Source organism: Ailuropoda melanoleuca, chromosome 14 (assembly GCF_002007445.2).
Source record: "Ailuropoda melanoleuca isolate Jingjing chromosome 14, ASM200744v2, whole genome shotgun sequence".
Taxonomy (NCBI): Eukaryota; Metazoa; Chordata; class Mammalia; order Carnivora; family Ursidae; genus Ailuropoda; species Ailuropoda melanoleuca.
The window spans coordinates 66,538,491-66,560,829 of NC_048231.1; the positions used below are offsets into that span (position 1 = coordinate 66,538,491).

A 22,339-nucleotide genomic window follows, 5' to 3' on the forward strand; every position below is an offset into this window, starting at 1 on the left:
CATCAGTGACAAGTGAGCTATCAACAAAACTCTGAAAACTGTGTACACCATGAACAAGTTACCAGTAATTTAACATGGCTATCTGAATTAAATAATCATCAGTTGAAAAGCCATTATCAATGTCAACTTGAAAAATAATTCAACTATTTTTTATACATCAAGATGCAAATATATACCAGAGATCTTAAAAGGGAAGAATGTACAGATCTATGATTCCATATCCATAATTTTATTTTATTTTTTTATTTTTTTTTAAAGATTTTATTTATTTATTTGACAGAGATAAAGACAGCCAGCGAGAGAGGGAACACAAGCAGGGGGAGTGGGAGAGGAAGGAGCAGGCTCATAGCAAAGGAGCCTGACGTGGGGCTCAATCCCGTAACGCCGGGATCACGCCCTGAGCCGAAGGCAGACGCTCAACCGCTGTGCCACCCAGGCGCCCCCCATATCCATAATTTTAAAACCCAAAAAGCTCTGAACAACCTCAAACTTTGAGTAACTCAATGGGAGTGAACCTGATCTAACTAACAGAGGTTTTATACCCTTTCCCATTCAGTATGATATTCATGTGGTTTACTCACGCAATATTAATGTGCTTGATTTCCAGATGCTACCAAAAACCCAACAGAGGTTACATAACACTCTGGATGTAAACACACACACACACATATACACACACACTTTCTAAAAATTAAGGATAAAAAATGATTTCCAACACACATCTGGCCTCAGGATTTCAGATAAGTGAATGTGAAGCTGTACTAGAGAGGTAGAAATATGGGCTAACGAAATCATCTAGTAAGTTATTTGCATTTAAAAGATGCTTAAGTGTAAATGTCAGAATAAAACACTGACAGTATCTAAGAAAGGAGGAGTATATAAAGATGTAAGTATGAAAAAAAATGCCCTAATAGAGTTATGGCTGGCAGTCCAACAGGAGTTATTAAAATCCAGTGGAAATACTTATTTTTCTCTCCTTCTTTCTTTTTTTTTTAAAGATTTTATTTATTTATTTGAAAGAGAGAGATAGTGAAAGAGCACGAGTTGGGGGCAGGGAGAGGGAGAAGCAGGCTCCCTGCCAAGCAGGGCTCGATCCCAGGATCCCAGGACCACAACTTGAGCCGAGGACAGACTGAGCCACCCAGGCACCCTGGAAATATCTGTTTCTTCATCTAAATTTGAATGGAATTCACTATGGCCATAGTCTTAAGGAAGCAAATAAATTCGGTGGACATCAGAAGCTTTAAAAATGGGTATGAGGGGGCGCTTGGGTGGCACAGCAGTTAAGCTCCTGCCTTCCGCTCAGGGCGTGATCCCAGCGTTGTGGGATCAAGCCCCACATCAGGCTCCTCTGCTATGAGCCTGCTTCTTCCTCTCCTGCTCTCCCTGCTTGTGTTCCCTCTCTCGCTGGCTGTCTCTATCTCTGTCAAATAAATAAATAAAATCTTTAAAAAAAAAAAAAAACAAAAAACAAAAAAAATAAAATAAAATAAAAATGGGTATGAGAAATAAGGAATTAACGTAGAAATCCAAAACACAGGTTAAGAAGAAAAAAAAACCAGGCATAGGATTATATTAAGGACACTGACTACGTACTGATCAGACACTGTCAAATAAACACTAAAGTAGTTAAAATTTGTGAAGGAATGTAAATTTTGAGATATGTCAAGAACAGCTGAAAGAGTACCACAAAGACACACTAAAATACACAGACACCTGAACACCCTCAGGAAGGCTAAGGCGCTGGTAAAATGGGAAGGGTGCTGCAATTAGCAAGCAGTGATGCATCATGTGTAGATACTGTGGAATGTATCTTCAAAATAAAAATTTTACTAAACATTGGCTCTTTAAGGATAATTAGTATATCTAGCCTTTACTTTAAACATATAGATGCTAAAAGTCCTTTCTGTTAAAGCTTCAAATTTAAATGGCCAAGACTCTAACTTCCACTAAGTTACCCTAAAGATGTATGTGTGTGAGTAGAAAACGATATGCATATGGATATTCACTGTGGTTTTGTCTGTAAGAGCAAATGACTGGACACAAATCAAATGTCTATGACACAAGTCTCACTGAATAAACTATGGTACGTATATACAATCTAATGCCTACACAGTGGGGACTCCAAGAGGCCTGCTCTTCTACTTTTCTTTCTTTTTTTTCTTTTAAGACTTTATTTATTTATTTGACAGAGAGAGCACGCACACAACAGGGGGAGCAGGAGAGGGAGAAGCAGGCTTGATGCAGGGCTTGATCCCAGGACCTGGGATCCCAGGATCATGATTAAGCTGAAGGCAGACACTTAACCAACTGAGCCACCCAGGCACCCTCTACTTTTCTATATTAAAATTTTTCCTAACAAAAAGTAAAAAGAAAATAAATGATGAAAGTTCTGGAGGGACACCACTTTCCTGAATACAACTTAAGAACAAAATATTTCTAATCCCCAGTTTCTGGGGATATAGCTCCTGTTTGCTTTCAGCGTGCTACATACAAAGTAATATACACATGACATTTTAATTTTTATCTCTTCTCAGTGAACTTCAGTAATTTTCACCCTCACTCTTGTCTCGGTAAACACATATTATAAGAGATTATTTCATCAGACACTAGACTGGTCACTTCTTTCACTACTCCCTTAAATACGTCAAATTATATAAAATACTTCTGACATAAGATATTAGAAATAGGAATATTCCATGAAATCCCTTACCAATATTAATGTCTACCATTGTTGATCCTAATAAAAGGTCTTTTTAATTGACTTCATATTGTGGTTTGTTAGATTAACCAATATCTCTAGTACCTCAGCAGAAAATACTGAGTGATGTTTAAGGAAGTGAACATTAGCGACTTAAGGCTTTCTACTATGTCCTCCTTCTTCTCCTTATCAAGAGTTACTATTTATTCTCAAACTTGTTTAATTAAATTATTATGTAAACTGCTTCTATCTTTGCCTGAAAGTATTGCTTTCATTAAACTCTAATCTAGATATATATTGTACTTAAACTACTTAATAATGATCTTCAGATTCTCACTCTAATGAAACCAAAACTGGAAACTTAAAATGACAACTTACGAATGTGGGTGAATGCATGAAAGTTAAACAATATTCATATTAGGAAATCTGTACCAATACAAAGAACTCACAGCAAAAGTCTCTGACCTAAATCCATCCTCTCCCCCAAAATAATGAATAAATGTGTACATTTGTATGTTTTCTTAAGGTAAAACATTTAGGGTATGGACCTATTGTGGTTTGTTATTCACTTCACAAGCTTTTTTGTTTAAACAACAAAACACCAGTTGTTATTATGTAGAGTAAGAGGTCCAGGTGTTAAAATACCCTCTTCAAGGAGAACAGCATCTATAACAATAAAGTTTTTTAAAAATCCATTATGGTGTACAAGAAGAAAAATTAAGTACAGAACTAGCACTATCAAAACCAAAATAAATTTAAAGACTACTGAGTTAAACAGATTTAGAATCAAACATCATCTGGTTCAACTTCCCTCATTTCGTAAGAGAAGAAACTTTCCAAGGTCAGATAGTTAGAGACGGGGCTTAGAAAGGAGTCTAAAAGTAAGCCTCTATACGTAATATGTCATCTGAGAAGTACTGCACTTAAAAACCATTTGTACTTTTACCAATCTTAATAACAAAGACCATCATAATGATATGGTACAGTGAAAATTAGAAGCTAGTACAATCAATAAAAATGGAGTATTTTGGTGTCCTCTACCAACTGATCTCAATTTAACCAGAGTAGTCAGAATCTTCCCTCTTGAAAGTAAGCGCTAGCAAATGCTTACGTATAGAAATTCCAAGCAAACTGTTTATCACTTAGTGATTTCTAACCTAAAATGATGACTAGACCTAAAATAAAATTTGGATCCCAACTCATTTCAATCCATCTTCAGCCTTAGAACCCCTAGGGCGTAGCAATGCAAAACCTAATAAAAATCCAATGCATTACTATGGGAACTTGACAAACTTGGGTAAAAATCGCACAAGTATTAAGAAAAAAGAAAAAAAATTAAAGATTATGGGAAACATTTGGTTAAGAAAAATGATAAAGCAAGCATGTAGTATTGACATAGAAAGATGAGGAACAGAACAGGTATCATCAAACAGAACAGGTATTCCAAAGAAAATCCCCCCAAAACAAAAAAAGGTGTGCATAATTTCAGGATATTATTGTATTAGAAAGATGGTATAATGAGTTGCCAATATTCAATTAATGGTCATTAGGACCAGGAACAAATAAAGTTTGATTCCCTACACCTAGACATTTAGAAGAGTATTATTCCCTTGGATTTAAAAAAGAACATAGACATTAAAAAATAAAAGTATGAAAGTTTTGACTACAGAAGTCTCTGTAAGTAATAGTAAAACTCAGAAGCAACAAAGGACAATCAGGACTCTATGTATGTTAAATGATTAACATGGTGAAAGACACCAAATCAAAGTTAAAGTATGTGTAAAATATTTATCAACCAGAAACTAGCACTGAAGTCAGTCTATAAGTCTTTTATCTGCCCTACACAACTCTTTAAATGAAACATAATTAAGCAAGTGGAAAACCTGGGCAGAATACATGTAGCTCCCCTCAACAAACACACACCACCTTTTCATGAACATACCTACCCTGCCCCCACTATAGGCACAGGATTAGTGCCCATAAAAATCATCCAATGAGAAAAGGGAAATGATACCTAATTCAAAGGATATCAACAGGTAATCATATGGACACACAGAAGGAAAAAAATCATATGAACAAAAAACATGAAGACTGATCATCCTAACAGACATTAGAAAAATGTAAATAAAAAGAATGTTATTTTTCACCAACCTAATTCACAAAAGTTAAAAAAAAAAAAAAAGTAATAATATCCAGTGTGGCATAGATGTCAGGTAACCGATACTCCCACTCTCAAGCAAAGCGCAAATTACTATAGCCTCACTGAAGGTAATTTTGTAGCATGTTGCAAAATGTTTTATTTACCCAGATATTCCATTTTAGTCTAAACTAGAACATGGACAACATATATACATAATGTGATTTACTGAAGAACTGTCAGTAATGACAAAAAACCAGAATTACACTCATCAACAGATAAATGGTTAAAGTACATTATGATGTGTCTAAATAAAGAATACCATATATAGCTGTAAAGAAAAGGAATTTTTACTGAATGAAAATAAAGACCAAGCAAGTAAGGGTAACATATGCAATATGATTCCATTTATAATTACTAAAACTATAAATGAATGTACAGTGAAAGGCCTGAAAAGAGAAACACCAATTTAATAACACTAGAACTTTTAGAAGGTAAATGGCTAAGCTTCTAACTCCCCTACTAGGAAAACTTGATGAAGGAGGAAAGACCTTCTGCCAGTGTTTGTAATACTGCATGACTCTGCCATTGGTTTGCCTCTCAGGTACACAACTGATCCAAGGTAGGCCAGATTTCTCTCCCAGAAACTTGAAATTTGTAATAAAGTGGCACAAAGACTAGAAAAGTTGTTAGACTAAAGTCATATTAAAAGCAATGCTTTCTAAAGCTTACAAACATTTGCTGCTAAATTTCCTGAAGGTGCCACGTCCTTATTCTTCTTTGAGACTTATTGTTCTACAATACTTCAGTTTCTAAGAGATGCTCCAATATCCAACTAAATAATAAACATTTTCTCTTTTTTGGCTAATGCTATACCTAGCCATCAGTTTCTATCTTCTGTAACTAAAAAAGCTTTAACCTAGATGGCATGAAAGTAGGATGGGGTGGGAAACAGAATGAAGGGAATATTGTTTTTTATTCATATATTTAACTATTTTGCTTAAACTTTTTATAAGCATTAATTCCCATATTATTTTTGTACCTTATGAAAAAAGAGCCACTGATTTTATTAGTCATTGATTTTAATAAACAAAGTGTTCTTTAAATGTATTTTCTCAATTTCCATTAATATTTTGAGGTTTATATTTTATAACCTGGCTGTGATTTAGCTTTGTGAATTAGATCTATTTAACATAGATTAATAATAATTAAAAAGTATGGTTCAATGTAATATCAATAACTTCAAAGTCTAAAATTAATTTGTTGAAAATATTATCTGATCTTATAGACAATTTATTAAACCATGGAATTTTAAAAAGTGAAATACCTCCAATAGTGGCATTTCCTCCGTGATAATGGGATCTAAACGTCGATCAGGACCATATTTAATAGATGTTTTCTCTTCTTTTGTATTGTTAAGTCGAGGACCTTGAATTTCTAAATCCTGTCTCCCTCGGACTGACATACTCAAGGAATGTTTTCCTGAAACAAAAAAACAATCAATGCCCTAAAATAATTTGATATGCTAAATGATATCAATTTAGCTCGAATACTGTAACTTTCAGATTATTTCCAGAAAAATTATAAACAATTAATGAGTAGCGTGGCTAATCAAAGAATTATACGTGTTTTATTTTTATGTTTAACCACACCTGCTGTATGCTGATTAATTTCTCATTAGGGTTTACTTACTTTGCAGATAGAAAATACATTAGAAGGGAATAAAGTTGTTTATCTTTGAAGCACTGGCAGAGTTTAAAATAACCCAAATAATCTGACTAAATGTCTTTGTTAAGGTACATTAAACCTATTTTAAAAACACCTCATTTTCATTCATTTTATTCTATGGACATTTAATTATTAGTTTTGTATCTGTTTAGCAATGCTATAGCTTTACCTGTGTGACATCCAGGAAGAGCACCAATGCCATCTATTGTCATGCAGCCCTGAATAGTGCCAAGATTATAAACAACTCCCAGAATATGCAGCTCCCCTATGTGATGGGGAAAGAGCTTTAGTCTTGCCTGTGGAGATATTTAAGTCACTATTATTATCTGTTTTCATAATATTTTAAATAGTGCAATACCTAAATTTTGTAATACTGCAAAAATATAAACTCATGAGCTAAACTTTTGAATAATCAATTAATTTCTTATATTGGAAAGCATTTTCTTCAAAAGAAAATCTGTGAACAAGCATGGATCTTCTTCATTAACACTTTGAAGTCAACAAAAACCAAAATATTCTGGGAAAGCAAATGTCATATGAGATTACCACACTGATCGCACCCAAAAAAGCAAAAATTTTTCACCAGGCTTCTTTGGAAATTAACAAACTAAAGACCACTGCAAATCTACTCTTCCCACCAATTTCCTCTTGTGCAATTCTTGTTTCCTGATCTTCTAAATTTTAGCATTTAAGAAAACTAGAATATAAAACACACTGAATAAATCGTTTAAAATTTGTATCTTACTTTTTGAAAGGGTTAAGACAAAAAAATAATAAAATAGTTACCACTTTAGATTCTTCACTATTAATTAAAAATTCTGAAATAACTTCAGTTCCAATCATTTCAGGTTCACCTGTTACCTGAAAATAAATTATTTTGTAAAATATACATTCTAATGAATAAAGTATCAGAATATTAACATTCCTATATGTCAATACTTAATTAAGAACAGTAACAATAATTATAGTTAGCATTTATTAGGTTTTTACTATGTGCTAAGCAATATGCAAAGTGTTTTACTTTCACAAGTGGAGTAAAGCTACACAGTAGCAGAACACATGACACATACATTTTTTCATTTCATTCAGTCCAATTCAAGTGAGGAGGGTAAGTAACCTACTCAAAGTTGCAGCCACCAAGAGGATAAAACCTCAAGAGGTAAAGTTCAGTTACTAATTGTCAACAATGGCCAAAACAGCCATTTAATCTTGCAATCAGAGCAAATTTCTCTATCTTTTACTCTGACTAGCCTCTTTTTCCAAATTGGCCAATTACGCAAAATAATGTCACCTAAACAAGATGCATAAAAGACTGGTGGATAATAAGGGCAGTAAGAGAGAGCAAAAAAGGCCTGCGTCCTGTGAATCAAGAACTTCTGTAGGAGACTATATCATCTCTGGCCATCTAACAAAGCAGAATTAACTGAGTCACACCTGGGGTAAAGCTGGTCCTCATAAACACTGTTTTACTTTTACCATGAAGTTAGTTATTTCACACAATAAATAAAAATTACATTTCCCTAAATTCCAATTCAGCATCTTAGCCCATCAGCAAAAGCTTATGAAGAAATCCAAAGAGTTTGAAATTTACAGGAAAAAGTGTAACTTAATTACACACAATGAAAATTTTCACTCAACTTTAATATACCTCCTTTAAAATCTAATATATTAAACAGACTAATATACTTAAGAAGCTAATGGATCTTTTAAAAAAATTTTCCCAAGCTTCTATAATTTGTGTTCCGGGCATCTAAAGAACATTAGAAAAACTCATGAGGTTGCTAAAATTCCCAGATTAGAGCCTACCAAATCTCAATCTTTCAAACTATTCATAATGAGTGTAAATAATCACAAAATGTCTTTAATGGACTTAACCAACAAGACTTTAAATAAGGCAATCTTTAAAAATCAAAACACTTCAAGAGAAATAATTTCTACTGACGTTAGTATGACATACATCTTCTTTCAAGTTCTCCCTCCATTACTCAGTGCCAAAATCTTGGGGTATTTCCTAATTCCAAAATAATATTTACCACATTTCTAAAGCATATAGCAAGGCAGTATAAAAAAGTAAAAGTTATAGAGTAGATATTGGTGAATAACCTAATACATGGGTAAAAAATGTACTGTCCCAGTTATTTCTCTTAGAATCAGTTTGGTAACAAAAATCACTTGTTCAAGTCATTCCTGCTTCAAAAATAACCAACTCAGATAAAGAGCTTATTATAGACAAGAATAAGAAAAGAAAAAGATAAATACGTACATATAAAGACAATACACAAAAAAGGAAATACAAGAACTTCGATTTCACCAGAAATTAATGAATGAGATAAAAAAAAAATAGCATTTTTCTTACCTATCAAATCCGTAAGATTTTTTTTAATAAATAATTAGAATACTTAATGCTGTAAAGATGAGATATGCAACCCCATGTGCTGTTAGTGAAAAGCTTGCTGGTTATGACCTTTTGGGAAACTAACCGAGTACCAAAATGCTTATTCCCTAAAATGTTTTAACTGCATGCCCAGGAATCTTCACCACAGAAATTATCGGGATAATATATGCCCAAATTTTCAGCACTGTATTATGATGATAGTAAACAAATGGAAACTTCTAGAACAACTATGAGTGGAAAGATATTAGAAGAGCTTACAGGTCATCCATGATGGAATATTACACAGAAATGAATATTGAGTGAGACAATTTAATATCAAAATATGCATATGAATCAACACAGAATGAAAAAAACCCAACATACACAATATGAAAGAATCCCATATATGAGAGAAAACATACAAATGGAAATGACTGGAAAGATACAGAAGTGTTAAAGCGTTTATTTCCAAATACTGAGAAGACAGTTTTATTTTTATTCCTTATGTTCTTTGTATATTCAATTTTCAACAATAAGCATTTGTCATACTTTTTATAACTAGGGAAAATAAGCACAAAAAAGAATAACTGTAGCTCACTGAACAGAAAAAAATTGAAATGTTATGCATCTGTTAGGCTTATTACTGAAACATGCTTATTACAAATACCTTTTAATAACTTACTAGTTCTTTAACTTCTTCATTATCCTTTCCACTACTCTCTTTTGGTTGGAACTTCCATAGCAATGACAAATCAGTCAACAAAAGTGGAACCTTCAAAGGATTTCTAAAGGCCACTTCGACTGTTATTGGCTCTACAAAAGAAAGGCCTAAATTAATAACTTTAATAAAACACACCTATTACCCTATGCTTCAATTCTCTAAACACACCTTATTTTCACAGCTCTGCATTTCTGCCTAAACTATCCTTTACCACCTTGTACATTTCCATTTATTCAAGATTCAGTTTTAAAATGAATTTTAAAATGACTTCCTCTAGGGACGCCTGGGTGGCTCAGTCGGTTAAACAGCTGCCTAGGCTCGGGTTATGATCTCAAGAGTCCTGGGATCAAGCCCTACATCGGGCTCTCTGCTCAGTGGGGAGTCTGCTTCTCCCTCTCACTCTCCCTTTGTGCTCTCTCTCTCAAATAAATAAATAAAATCTTAAAAAAAAATGACTTCCTCTAGATTTCCCAATTTCTATGTACTAACGAATGTCATTCTCTCTTCTATATTCCAATAGCACACTTATACACTAGTATTAGAGCCCACAACGCCTGGTTTTATAAATGCAGCTCACTAAGTTATATTTTCTAATTTATTTTTTCATGCCCAGCTTCCAGTGATTTTTGGCACATAGAAAATTATTTTGTATCTGCTGTAAGTAAAACAAACAAAAAACCATGAATAAAAATGCAAGCATATCACCTTCTACAACTGCCAGTGGAAATCTTGAGTTATCTGAATAACTGTTCAAACAGTATTGTGTGGGGTGGAAATTGGATGGAATTACTCCTCTGTTAACCACAGCTACAACCTGTTCTTCAAGTTCTCGCCACTGCTGAGAGGATTCAGAATCATATTCTTGATCAAGACTTACATGAGTAGCTGCTTGCTTTTCACCTAAAAAAAAAAAAAAAATCACAATTAAGCAACCATTTATTAACATCTGCCTTCAAACGAAACATATTTTAAATAAAAATCCAAGGTAGCGAAATAAATATATATACATACTCACTCTCCCCTGTTTAATTATCTGAGAGAAGAATATCCTCTTATTAACCTTAGCTTAACTGGAACTTGACTTATAGTACTGTTGTTCTTTTCTTCTGAACTCTGAAAGAATATATTTTTCCTAATATTCCACAATTTTATATGAAATACTTCAAATGTATAGAAACACATGGAGAATAACAAACATTTATATACTGGAATTTAACAAATGTCAACATTTGTCATAAGATCCCAAATATTTGTAAGATAAATGTTACAAATAATTACTGTCCTCTGTGTAACCCTCCCAAATCCTATTACTCTCCTTCATCTCCACAACTTTTTACTTTACCACATATTAGCGTATACATAAACAATGTATGCATTGTATGAATTGGTTTGTATGCCTGAAACTTATATAAATGGAATTACATTTGACTGATCGTTCTATAATTTTTTCCACTCAACATTATGGTGTATTATCCATATTGAAGCACATAGAACAATTTCACTCATGTCCTACAGCATGAATCCATCATATAAATATGCCAAAATTTAACAATTCATCTCCTCTATCGTTACTTTTTTTTTGCTATTAAAACCAATGCTGCCATAAACATTTTGATAAATATATATATATATATTAAAGATTTATTTATTTATTTGAGAGAGAGAGAGGACCAAGGAAGGGCAGAGAGAGTCTCAAGCAGACTCCGCATTGAGCGCGGAGCCCAATGTCCTGATCCCAGGATGCTGAGACCACAATCCAAGCCGAACCCAAGAGTTGGACACCTAACTGACTGCACCACCCAGGCACCCAATGATAAATATTTTTAAATAAAATACTAAATTAAGTCTTAAGGAGAAACATATTAATAAGCTCAAATATAAGAATGCTTAGAATTACAAATTTACTTTAACATATTTATACTTTTGGCCCAGTACTGCTATTTTAAGGCTCAATCCTGAGAAAATAAGCCTGTGTCTTAAAGGTCTTATAAGAACAGCAGAACATTGGCAACTGTTCTCTGCTTCTATGTATATTTGAAATTTCCATAATAAAAAGTTAAGAAAACAAGTTTTATCCACAAAAATGTCCATCACAACATAATTTTATATAAGGAAAGAAGGAAACAGTCCAACTATATAACAAGCAAATATTAAAGTTATATGTACTGAATAGAGTATCTTACAGCCATCAAAAATGTTTAGTAAGACTATATAATAACATGAGCATTCTTTATACTATGTGAGAAAACACGTTATAATTACAGCTATTTTGTTGTTATTTTTAGCTTTTAGAACTGGAAGGAAAACCACTGAAGTAGTGGTTACCTTTAGGTGGCAGGATAAGTAATTTGGTGCAGTTATTTATTTTCAAATATTCTTTAACAATTACAACATCATTTCTTAAATAAAGAAAAAAAAGACACTTAAAAAAAAATAGTCACTAGGTAACAAGGCCAAATAAAATTTTACAAACCATCTGCTGGTCGTCTGTCGTGGCCAAAGAAAACCCGAGTTGCTGAACTGTTAATATATGGTAAAGGTAGCTGTGGTAAAGGGCCATCTGGTGACAGCTGACTTACATTCTAGGAGAAATAGAGAAGAAAAAGAATTTTTTGAGAAAATTCCACTTTCTTTGTATTTGCCTCCTCATTTTTTAATATGCAAGGTATTAAAAATACGTGAAGCAAGAATATTAAGAAAAAGAATTACTAGTTTTACTTAATATATCAGCCATAAAATTTTAAATAACATTTATTCCGGCCAAGAGAATCTTCCTAAAGTTCCTCAGCTAATTAGTTCTCTTTGGATGGAAAACTTCCAACTGTTATTTTGCTATGCACTTTACTTCCTGTGAATCATAGCATCCCATCTGCCAAAATTCTAACCCATATGATCTCAAATTAATAATGTATCAAAGGGTATTTTCTGCAGGATAGATAAAATATTCATTATTAAGTCTTAAGGAAAAATTTTTTAAATTTGAAAAAATTTTGAAGTTAAAAAATTTGAAATGTAAATTTTTCTGTAAAACAATGTTTTGTATTTTCTAACCTCCTGTCTCAGTGAAGTATTTTTCCTTCCTATTAATTTTTCTGGGTTAGGCCATAATACGCCCACTTCCCATAGACACATACCTTTTCATCGTTCATAGGGAAAAGAAAGGAATGTACTTTCTCCAAAGGATGGTATGAGGACCCAATATATTACAGAATCAGTTATGATTCAAAAAATTATAATAATAATGAAGCGGTCCAGAAAGCTTGTGTTATCTCTTCTTTTTTTTTTTTTAAGTTCCAAGAATAGGCACAGATCAAATGTTTACTGGAATATTAAAATTCCCTTTTAAAGATCTGTAGAAGGGCAATGCAACTCAGATCTACGACCAAAGGGCATACTGCCACACTTTATTATGGCAGATAATTACATAAATTCTAAGAAAACCATTTTATTAAACTCCTACTAAAGGAGTTTTTCTTTTTCACTAAAAATAATGACTTAAATATCATTTTAATGCCTACTACTGAAATAAGTGTTCACCTTGTAAACATAAAGATACTCTCTGAGGAAGGCCCCTTGTTGAGCAGCAGACTGTTTACTTTCATTGATTAAAATATGCCTAAAAGCAGACACAGCATTGTCCAGTTGCCTAAGGGTATACGATTGGCGTCCAATAGTGAAATTAATGTGATCCTCTGCAAGAGACCAGCCTTTTCCCTTGTAAACTTGCATGGCTTGACAATAACAGCGTAAAGCATGCTTTTTCTGAAAGAAAATAAACAAAACAAAGTATTACAATCCAAATTTCTCTTGGACTAGAAAAAATAAGTACACACACACACACACATAATAACGATCCTGGTAATTGGTGCTTCTTCTAACAGAGACTGGAATGATGAGAAAATGAAACTAACATTCATGAAGACGCCTTTGCAATTATTACTAAAAAAACAAGAGGTCCTGAAGCAGGCAAGTGACTGTTTTGTCCAAGGGCAGGAAGTCAAAGAAGTCAAAAATGATTCATGACTTTATGAAAACCCACCTGGGAGTTTTCAGAGCAGTAGCATACAGAGTCATGAATTAGGCTGTTATTTTATAACTGAGAACTATCTTACTAATTTTGTTATGGTCATCTCTCTACCACTGCATTGGGCTGACTGCTAACTAAACTACTGTTTAGTTTGGTAGTAAGAGTATGGCATATTCTTTTCTTTTGCCCACCTGCAGCCTGCCATACCTGTGAGCAGATATTTGACTTTAATTACCTATCACTGCCACCCTCTGAATTCAGACAACCTTTATCTTTAAACTGGGATTTGGTATCAAGGAAGAGGCTTCACTCCACTAAACCTTTTGTTTCAGAGTATACTCTTGTACCTACTCCCCTGTCCAGGGTGGATTACAAACTTTGTACCATGTATATCCAGGATTGCTTGTTTTTTAAAAGAAATGTTTTCTTGGTAAGTAATCAAAGCAAATTAAAATCACCTGCCATTTAACAGCACGCAATATAAGAACTCAGTCTCTCTTCTACGGTATTCCTACAAAGATACCCAATTTGAATCTCATCATGAGGAAACACCGAATTGAGGGGCACTCTATAAAAATAATTGGCCAGTAGCCTTCAAAAGTATCAAGATCATAAAGTCAAAGGATCCTTCTGAACAGGATCTTTACGCTATAAAGGACATTTATGGGACAAATGTCAAAATCTACATAAGGTTGGAGGATTAACTAGTGGTACTGTATTAGTATTAAGTTCTTGATTTCACTATTGTATTATGGTTATAAAGGAGAAAAAGTCTTGCTTCTAGGAAATGGGAAATATGTCCTGAAGTATTTGGGGTTAATGAGGCACCACGTAGAAAAGTACTGAATCACTCAGGTAAAGTTTCTGAATTGTACTTGTAACTTTTTTATAAGTTTGAGATTGTTTCAAAATAATTTTTAAGTGATGTTTCTTGAAAAAACACCCCCAATCTCCATCCTGCTTTTAGTAAAAAGGAACATAAACACTGAGTCTTAAAAACTAAGAGATACAAAGAAACAACTTAATATGTCAAAGTGTTAAGTTCAAGTGCATTTTTTAGGATTTCTTGGAAAAGCATCTCAACAGATTCAAAAAGTAACAAGGATTTAAAGTCTGCCTTTTAAAGTAAAAATTGAAACACTGTCCAGGAATATACTGGACACAAACACATATACCCTCTTTAGCGCCTTCTTAAATTTTTTTTACTAATTTTAATCTTTGGTAATGTCAGTTCTTTTTTTTTTTAATGCCTTTTACTTGTTCATAATTCTTAATGGAAAACTAATGGTAAAACAAGGAACTATTAAAAAATGCTGGGGACAAGATAAGCGATTCAGCACGAACTCTCAGTCAGAGAAGCCTGAGAAATGGCCTTTCTTTATACATATGATCTTCTCTAGTGTCTTCTCATCCCTGCCAACAACATACATTTTAATGGAAATGTCATGAAAAATTGATGCTTCTCAGAAACAACTTGGCCTCAGTCACAACTATTTGTGTTCTATGTCCCACCTTCCAAGGAAGATACCTTTCTTGATCAACTACAATAGGACATATATTTGTTTTTTCAATAGAAAAGCATTTCTAGTTATACTTTCAGTTTCTACATACTGTCTGAGAAAGAGATTTTCTGGATACAGGGTATATACAGAGTGGTCACAAAATACAAAACTGGGTACCCTGGAATCATTAACTCCATGAGATAACTACAGTTAAAGATGATTAATAAGAGGGCACCTAGGTAGCTCAGATGGTCAGACATCTGCCTTTGGCTTGGGTCATGATCTCCAGGTCCTGGGATCAAGCCCCATGTTGGGCTCCCAGCTCAGCGGGGAGTCTGCTTCTCCCTCTCCCTCTGCCTCTCCCCCTGCTTGTGCTGTCTCTCTCTCTCAAATGAATAAATAAAATCTTTAAAAAAAAAGATTAATAAGCCAAATAGTAAATGTATGTCAACCTACTACAAATGTAGCATTTTTAATTTGCATGCATTTCCTAGAAGCAACATGCCCTATAATTTCAGAAGATGAAATATGAGTGGCTGTTTCCAGTTCCAATGACATCACTGTGCTCATAAATGAAACCATTCACAAAAGTGGACAAAGATGTGGAAAAAGGATGACTTATTTTTAATAAGACAATGGACCATTCCTAATGAGGTATTTAATTTCCTCCCAAGCAAAGGGAACCACATGCTTATTAAATTTTGTAAATTTTTGAATAAAACACTTTTAAATGACAGTAAACAATGGGATAACATGTTTCAGATGCATTTGCATTTGCTATGGAAGAAGGGCTGTGAAAAATGGTAGTTTAAAATTTTGTTCCACTTTAGAACCTGAGAGATTCTAGTTGATGGAGTGTATCATTTACCATAAAAAGATATTTAATTTTATAAATATTTTTACACTTCCGCATCTAATATAAAGCAAGTTCACCTATTTTCTAACTTGCCAGTTTCCAAAAATAGACGGAGGACCCCAATCTTGAAATACTTGTCTTTTAAAATCATGGCATTTTTACATGAAATTGAGAGTAATTTTTGAACACTTTTGTTTCTTTGCACCTTTGTAAAACATATAATTTAAAACACTGACATGCCTGGTTAGTGCAGAATCTGAAAAATGTAAGTATGTTCATCAAAATTCATTATTAACCAAATTTTTTTAAGTCCTCATATTCCCCTGCCAAATAAAAAGCTCCTTAAGAGATAAGAGCATGGTTTTTTGGGTACATGCTAAGCTCCTTGTATAGTCCCAGGAATACGGAGATGATTCTTCAATCCACACTTATCTATATTTACAGTAAACCACCACTTACTGCTGCTACCACTCTGCCTCTAGCAACTCTTCCTCCAACTAATACTTAAAGGGGCAACTGGGGCTGGAGAAATCGCTCTAAAATAATAAAGATCTCTCTAATCCAACTGCTTCCAGGGACAAGAGAGAGATGATTTCTACTCATTAAATATTTAGTAAGTATCATTATAAGGCACTTTGAGAGATAACAGAAGACCAGAGCTGAAGCAGAGAGAGTCCAACCACTAAGAAGGATAATTAAAATTGCTTAAATCATTCAGTATATCCAGCCCTTCATATATATGATTTGCTTTAACCTCAGAAAAATTTGGGCAAAATTCCAAAATAAATACAAAAACTGAGGCTCAGAGAAGTAACTTAAACCTAGGTCAAGTTGTGAGCAGAAGATTAAGAATGAAACCCACAATTATCTAAATCCAAATCTCATGCCCTTACCAATATAACACATTACCTCCGAACAAAATTTGCTTCCATTTTTAAGATTAATTTTAAATCATAAAAAACTGACGAATGACATACATTTATAAAGCAAATAACAAAGTATAACGAAAATTAAGCTAAATTATCTATTACAATTTTTATTTTTTAAAGAAAATGCGCTCACCTGCCCGGCTTTACTAAACCGATGGCCTGCCAATATCATATGAAACGCGTATTTTCTAACCATGGGACTCTTCATGTTTATAAAGCAATGTGCCGCCTGTTCCAAAAGAAGTGCGCTTCGAAGATCAGAATCCTATTTAATGTTTAAAAGAAAATAAGGTTAATTTCACAAAATTAAAAGTAAAAAGATAACTGGTAAAAAAAATTTACTTTCTAAAAATAATATATAACATATTCACTGTTTAATATAAGAGTATCTGAGGGCAGATATCAAGGGGCAATCCAATCTTGACGATTTTTTCTTCTAATCAAGCACAAATTTTTCTCAAAATCCTTAAAAAAATTCCCTACTATGAAATATTTTCTTTTGCTTTTCATAAAGCCAAATGTCTGGTTATGATATGCAGCATGTAATAAATCTCTGAAGAAAAGCAATCCCTTTTCAAATGGCAAAAAAAAAAGAAAGTATATAAACTGAGAATTTAATACAGGCATACAGATTAAAGATAAAGCAGAAAGGAGAGCCCAGAAAACAACAGATTCACACTAATCTCATTTCTTCAGGAAATTGATCTGAGATATCCAATAGTATATTTCCATCCATCCAAGAAAAAAAGGAAAGATAAAAGAGAATGCGTGTAGATTATGAAATAATCTAATCTACTGCTTTATCCTCTATTAAGTTTACTGCATCTAAAAGCAATTCTCAATTTTTGCTTAATTCAAGAATACCAAAATGACTGCTTCTCATTAAAAAGTTTAGAAGGTTTCCCCTTCAAAGATTATCACCGGCTATTAGCATTATTACTAAATGGTACAACTCAAATTAGTTTCCACTTCAATGGACTCTTACAGCAGTGTCTACAAAAACCACACACCACATTTACATCCTCATCCATAAGGACAACCTTTCAAATGAAAGAGGCATCATCACTTTACAAGTAACAGAGAAAGTAGTGAAGGATGCTGATCAAGTATCAACAACATTTTCACCAAAACTTTCTCTAGGTTTTCAGCTATTCTCAAGCTGAACTTACCATGCCCTTCCATGTGTTCTGCTGCCATTATTTTCCCCAGGGAGAGTTGAAAACAGAAAACATTTACTTTAAATGCAATAATGTCAACAAATTATAGTTACATCAAAAAAGTGCTCATAGATCATTGATTATTATAACTATCTCTGCAGCAATCACAAAATTAGAGTGGAAACAGATCTGAGGAAACAATCTAGAAAGCATTCAGTAAATGGTAGATATTATTACCTATTTCAACCCCCTTGTGACAAAAGCTAAATGATCAAATGTTTCTGTCCAAGTAAGATCCAAAAGCTAGTAAAAGTGGGAAAATCAGGAATGTATAACTGACAAGTAGTTCTTATCCAAGGGTTTACATCAGAATTATTTAGGGAAGCTAGGGAGTGCATTTTTAATTTTTAGGAAAATATTTTCTTCTTTAAAAAATGTTTTTTTTTCCCTGAAAGAATAAATGGGGGGGAAAAAAGCGAACATCTTTCTTCCCCATTCCATGCCTCATCCGACTTGCCAGAGGTTAACTACAGTTACCAGCTTGGTGGTGTTATTTGTCATTTCTCCCTCTCTATACTTGTGCTTTTATGTTAAGTATATACAGTTTTCTAAAAATACACATACTTTTTCATACATAAATGGTATTTATACAGAATATTCTTTATCTCATTTTTTGGACTTAATATAGTATCATGGACATCCTTCTAAAACATCTACGGCTCTTATTTCTTTTAAAGTTACATTGTATTCTGTTATATAAATATACCACAATTTATTAATACAGTCTCCAACTGATAATTTAATATTGCTTCATACTTTTATTACTTTTGTTCCTACAAAAAATGTGCATTTTTGAGTGATTACATATTTTTACTAGACATATTTCTGGAAGTAAAACTGCTGAGTTAATGAAAGCTATGTATATAGTTCAAATTCTAATCGATAGAACCAAACTGCTACAAAAAAGTAGTACCAAAATATAATCTCATCAACAGAGAGTGTATGTTTTCCACTCTACTCAGCCAAAAATTATTTTTAAAAATTTTACCTCTTTTATTTAAAAAAACGGCACTTTGCTCTTCAATATATATTTAATAGTAAGTCTGGCAATCTTTTCATATGTTTAAGGGTCTTTGTATTTTTTCTGTGAATTGCTCACTTATACTCTTTTGTGAATGGGTTTTTGTGATTATGTGGTTTGTAAGAGCCCTTTGTACACTTAATCAATATTAGGCCTTTGTCATACACTTGCAAATAGTATTTCCCAATTTTGACATGAAAGAGTTTATTCTTCAGTATCAAGCATACTAACTTTTGCCTCTATGGCTTCAAGAAATTGCGTCAAACTAAGAAAGGATGTTATTCCTAGATTTTAAAAAATAATGCTTTCCCATATATTCTGCTATATATATTTATTTCATTTTTTCATATTATAACTTAGTCAAGCTACAATTATATTATCATGTAGCGAGTAAGATAGGACTCCAACCCCAAACAGCTAGATGTCACTATACCACTTAGTGACTAACCTAACATTCCCCACTAATTTTAAATGACACCTAATCATATTTTACATTTAAATTCTCATTCTACTCCACTACTCTTTTTTATCACAGTAAACAGTTTCAATTTCTGTAGCTTTATCATACATCTTTAATATCTGGAAAAGGTAATTCCCTCTAATTACTTCTTCTGTTTCAGAATTTTATTTTGGCTTTTCAATAGTATTTCACAGTCTTTTTCTTTAAGTGCTATAAATTTATTCCTAGTATGTACACACAAACACATGCAGTCACATACAGACATATAGCATAAATACATACATATTTTTTAAACTGCCTATGAGGCTTCATTAAACTAGAAAACTTGGAAGGGCAGCAATCCTGGACATTCTGATTAAGATAAGGACCATGCCCTAAACCCCTTTGATGGTGTGTGAATGATTCTAATGTACAATCCATTTAAGACCAGCACAGTAAACCCTCAGCATTGTCAAATTTAATACTCAAGGGCTGACCAATTTAGGAGAAAACCCAAAGGTCCATGGCATATATTAGTCTAGCTGAAGTAAAATTTCACACTTGTATCCAGCATGGCAGTTGTCTGAGAAAGAAGTCATCTGCTGAGCAGAATGCCCTACCCCCATGACTCACTGCAACTTTGTTCCTCTGCAGTCCCTGTCTCTTACAATGACACCTGAAGTAGAAAATATATTGCTTTAAATAAAAAAAGTAGCCTTGAAAGAAAACAACAACTGCTCTCAGTGTTGATGGAAAAAAAATGAAAGAATTTCACAAAGTGATAGGGTTATCTGGAAAGCAGAGGCTTTTAATGAGTTGAAGAATAAAGTTTTATTTTAGTGGTAGTTCATATCTATGATATGACAAGTCCATTACATATGCTCTACAAGGAACTAAGGAAAAAAAAATCTGTGATATTATTTCAACAGGAATACCAGCCTATGAACTTTGCCCAAAACCCAAGAGATAATTTTAACAAAAACTGCAACATTAACTTAAAATAGGATAAATATTGGGGGTGGGGGGGGTAGTCATCTGAGGTAGAGGATTCAATAAATGTTTCCATAAAAACACAACTGATGCGGGCACTTGTTGCATAGACTTCAAAAAATCAAATCGCAAGGATGGCTTTCATATTTTTTCCTTCTGTAACTGAAGTTAGTAGGGAGGGTGCTATGAGCTGATCAGTTTACCACAGGAACAGTTCCTCACAAGGTGGAGAAACTTGTAAAAACTGCTATTACTATCCCTGATAGGAAAAAAACTGACTTACTGTGTTTAAATGCAGTAACAGACAAAGGGGCTACTAAGACCAGAATAAATACTCAACACAGAAACATAAACACAGTAGGGAAAAAACATCACATCTTAAGCACCAAATTCAGACATACTGTCCTATCTGGTGGTAATTGTGCCATGTTTTATTATTAGCTGGGTTTGCTCTGTCATCCTGAGAATCCCAGCACATAACAAGAATAAGATCCACCTGCCCCTAAATTTGCAGTCCAGGAAATAAAGCCAAAGTATAACTCTTTCCACCCAGGCCTCACAGCGGTCTTTTCCAAAACCGTGCTAACCAAAATCTTGGAAATCTGAATCATTAATGTCAAGAGTATGTAACTCTGTTCCCTATCCTCAAGACAAGTGCACTTTTCACATATTATAAGCCTTTTTAATTGACAGAATGCATACATAAACACAATTAGTAGTTAAAATTTAACATAACTTTATACACACTATGCCTAGTAGTTTTTACTTTCAAGTTATCTCAGAGAAATATCTGAAAAGCATAGCACAAAAAAACCACTGAGAATGACAATTTCTGGGGAAACGTCCCACCATTCATCCCATCTCACACCCCGAAACAATGATTATGACAAGTTTCTTTAAATTTCATGACAAAACAAATCATCCAGGTTTGAAAAGGTGAAAACAAACTTGGAAAGGAAAAAAGAATAATGGTAGAAAATAACAAGGTTGCAATGCAGACAGAAGAATTTGCTCCAAATAATTTTTATTCAAGCTCCTAAAACAATAATTTCCCTTTACAATCACTGATAATCCCTAGATTGAAAAACAGCAACATAGTCAAACCCAAGTTAAGATTATTTATAACAATACAAAACATCAACACACTCAAGAATCTATATTCAGCTTTACCAAATAGTTTATATCTAACAACTGTTCATATTGGTCAGTATCCACGCAATATCAATTATTTGACATTGTTAATATCATTGCTTAACCTAATTAGTAATATCTTACAGAAACCCTTTTAGAATAATTAATGGTTCAGTTCAACAAGCATATGTAAATTATGTACCATATGCCAAGGCCAGCACCAGGCACTGAGGATAGTATGTACAAGACAACACAATTTCCTACCCTCAAGAACTTAAATATAATTTCCAATATAATATGACAAGTCAGGTCTTATAGCATTATATGAGAGGGGAGGATAGAGACACTTAGGATAACCTGGGGTATTGCAGATGACTATCTGAAGGACATGACTGATAAAATGACTAGTAGACAAGGGAACAAAGAGGAAAAGGGCCACAGTCCAGAAGGACATTATGGACATGAACCAGGACAGCAGGAGCAGGGATTTAAAGGGGGGAAAGGGAAGTGAATTATTTGGAGATATGGAAAGAAAACATGTTTAAGAAATTAAAAAAAAAAAAAAA

At 33.4% G+C, this 22,339-nt stretch overlaps 1 protein-coding gene across 1 annotated transcript in view; it reads right to left on the reverse strand.

The window, feature by feature from the left end:
- The window catches only part of TRAPPC8 (trafficking protein particle complex 8), a 68,194-nt gene that overhangs the window by 22,230 nt on the left and 23,625 nt on the right, over positions 1-22,339 (reverse strand). The window contains exons 10-17 of the mRNA XM_034642196.1: positions 17,109-17,240; positions 13,199-13,423; positions 12,135-12,243; positions 10,367-10,561; positions 9,623-9,753; positions 7,353-7,427; positions 6,736-6,862; positions 6,166-6,320 (exon numbers count right to left, since the gene is read on the reverse strand). Coding sequence (XP_034498087.1) covers positions 6,166-6,320; positions 6,736-6,862; positions 7,353-7,427; positions 9,623-9,753; positions 10,367-10,561; positions 12,135-12,243; positions 13,199-13,423; positions 17,109-17,240 — 1,149 coding nt within the window. The remainder of the gene's footprint in view (positions 1-6,165; positions 6,321-6,735; positions 6,863-7,352; positions 7,428-9,622; positions 9,754-10,366; positions 10,562-12,134; positions 12,244-13,198; positions 13,424-17,108; positions 17,241-22,339) is intronic.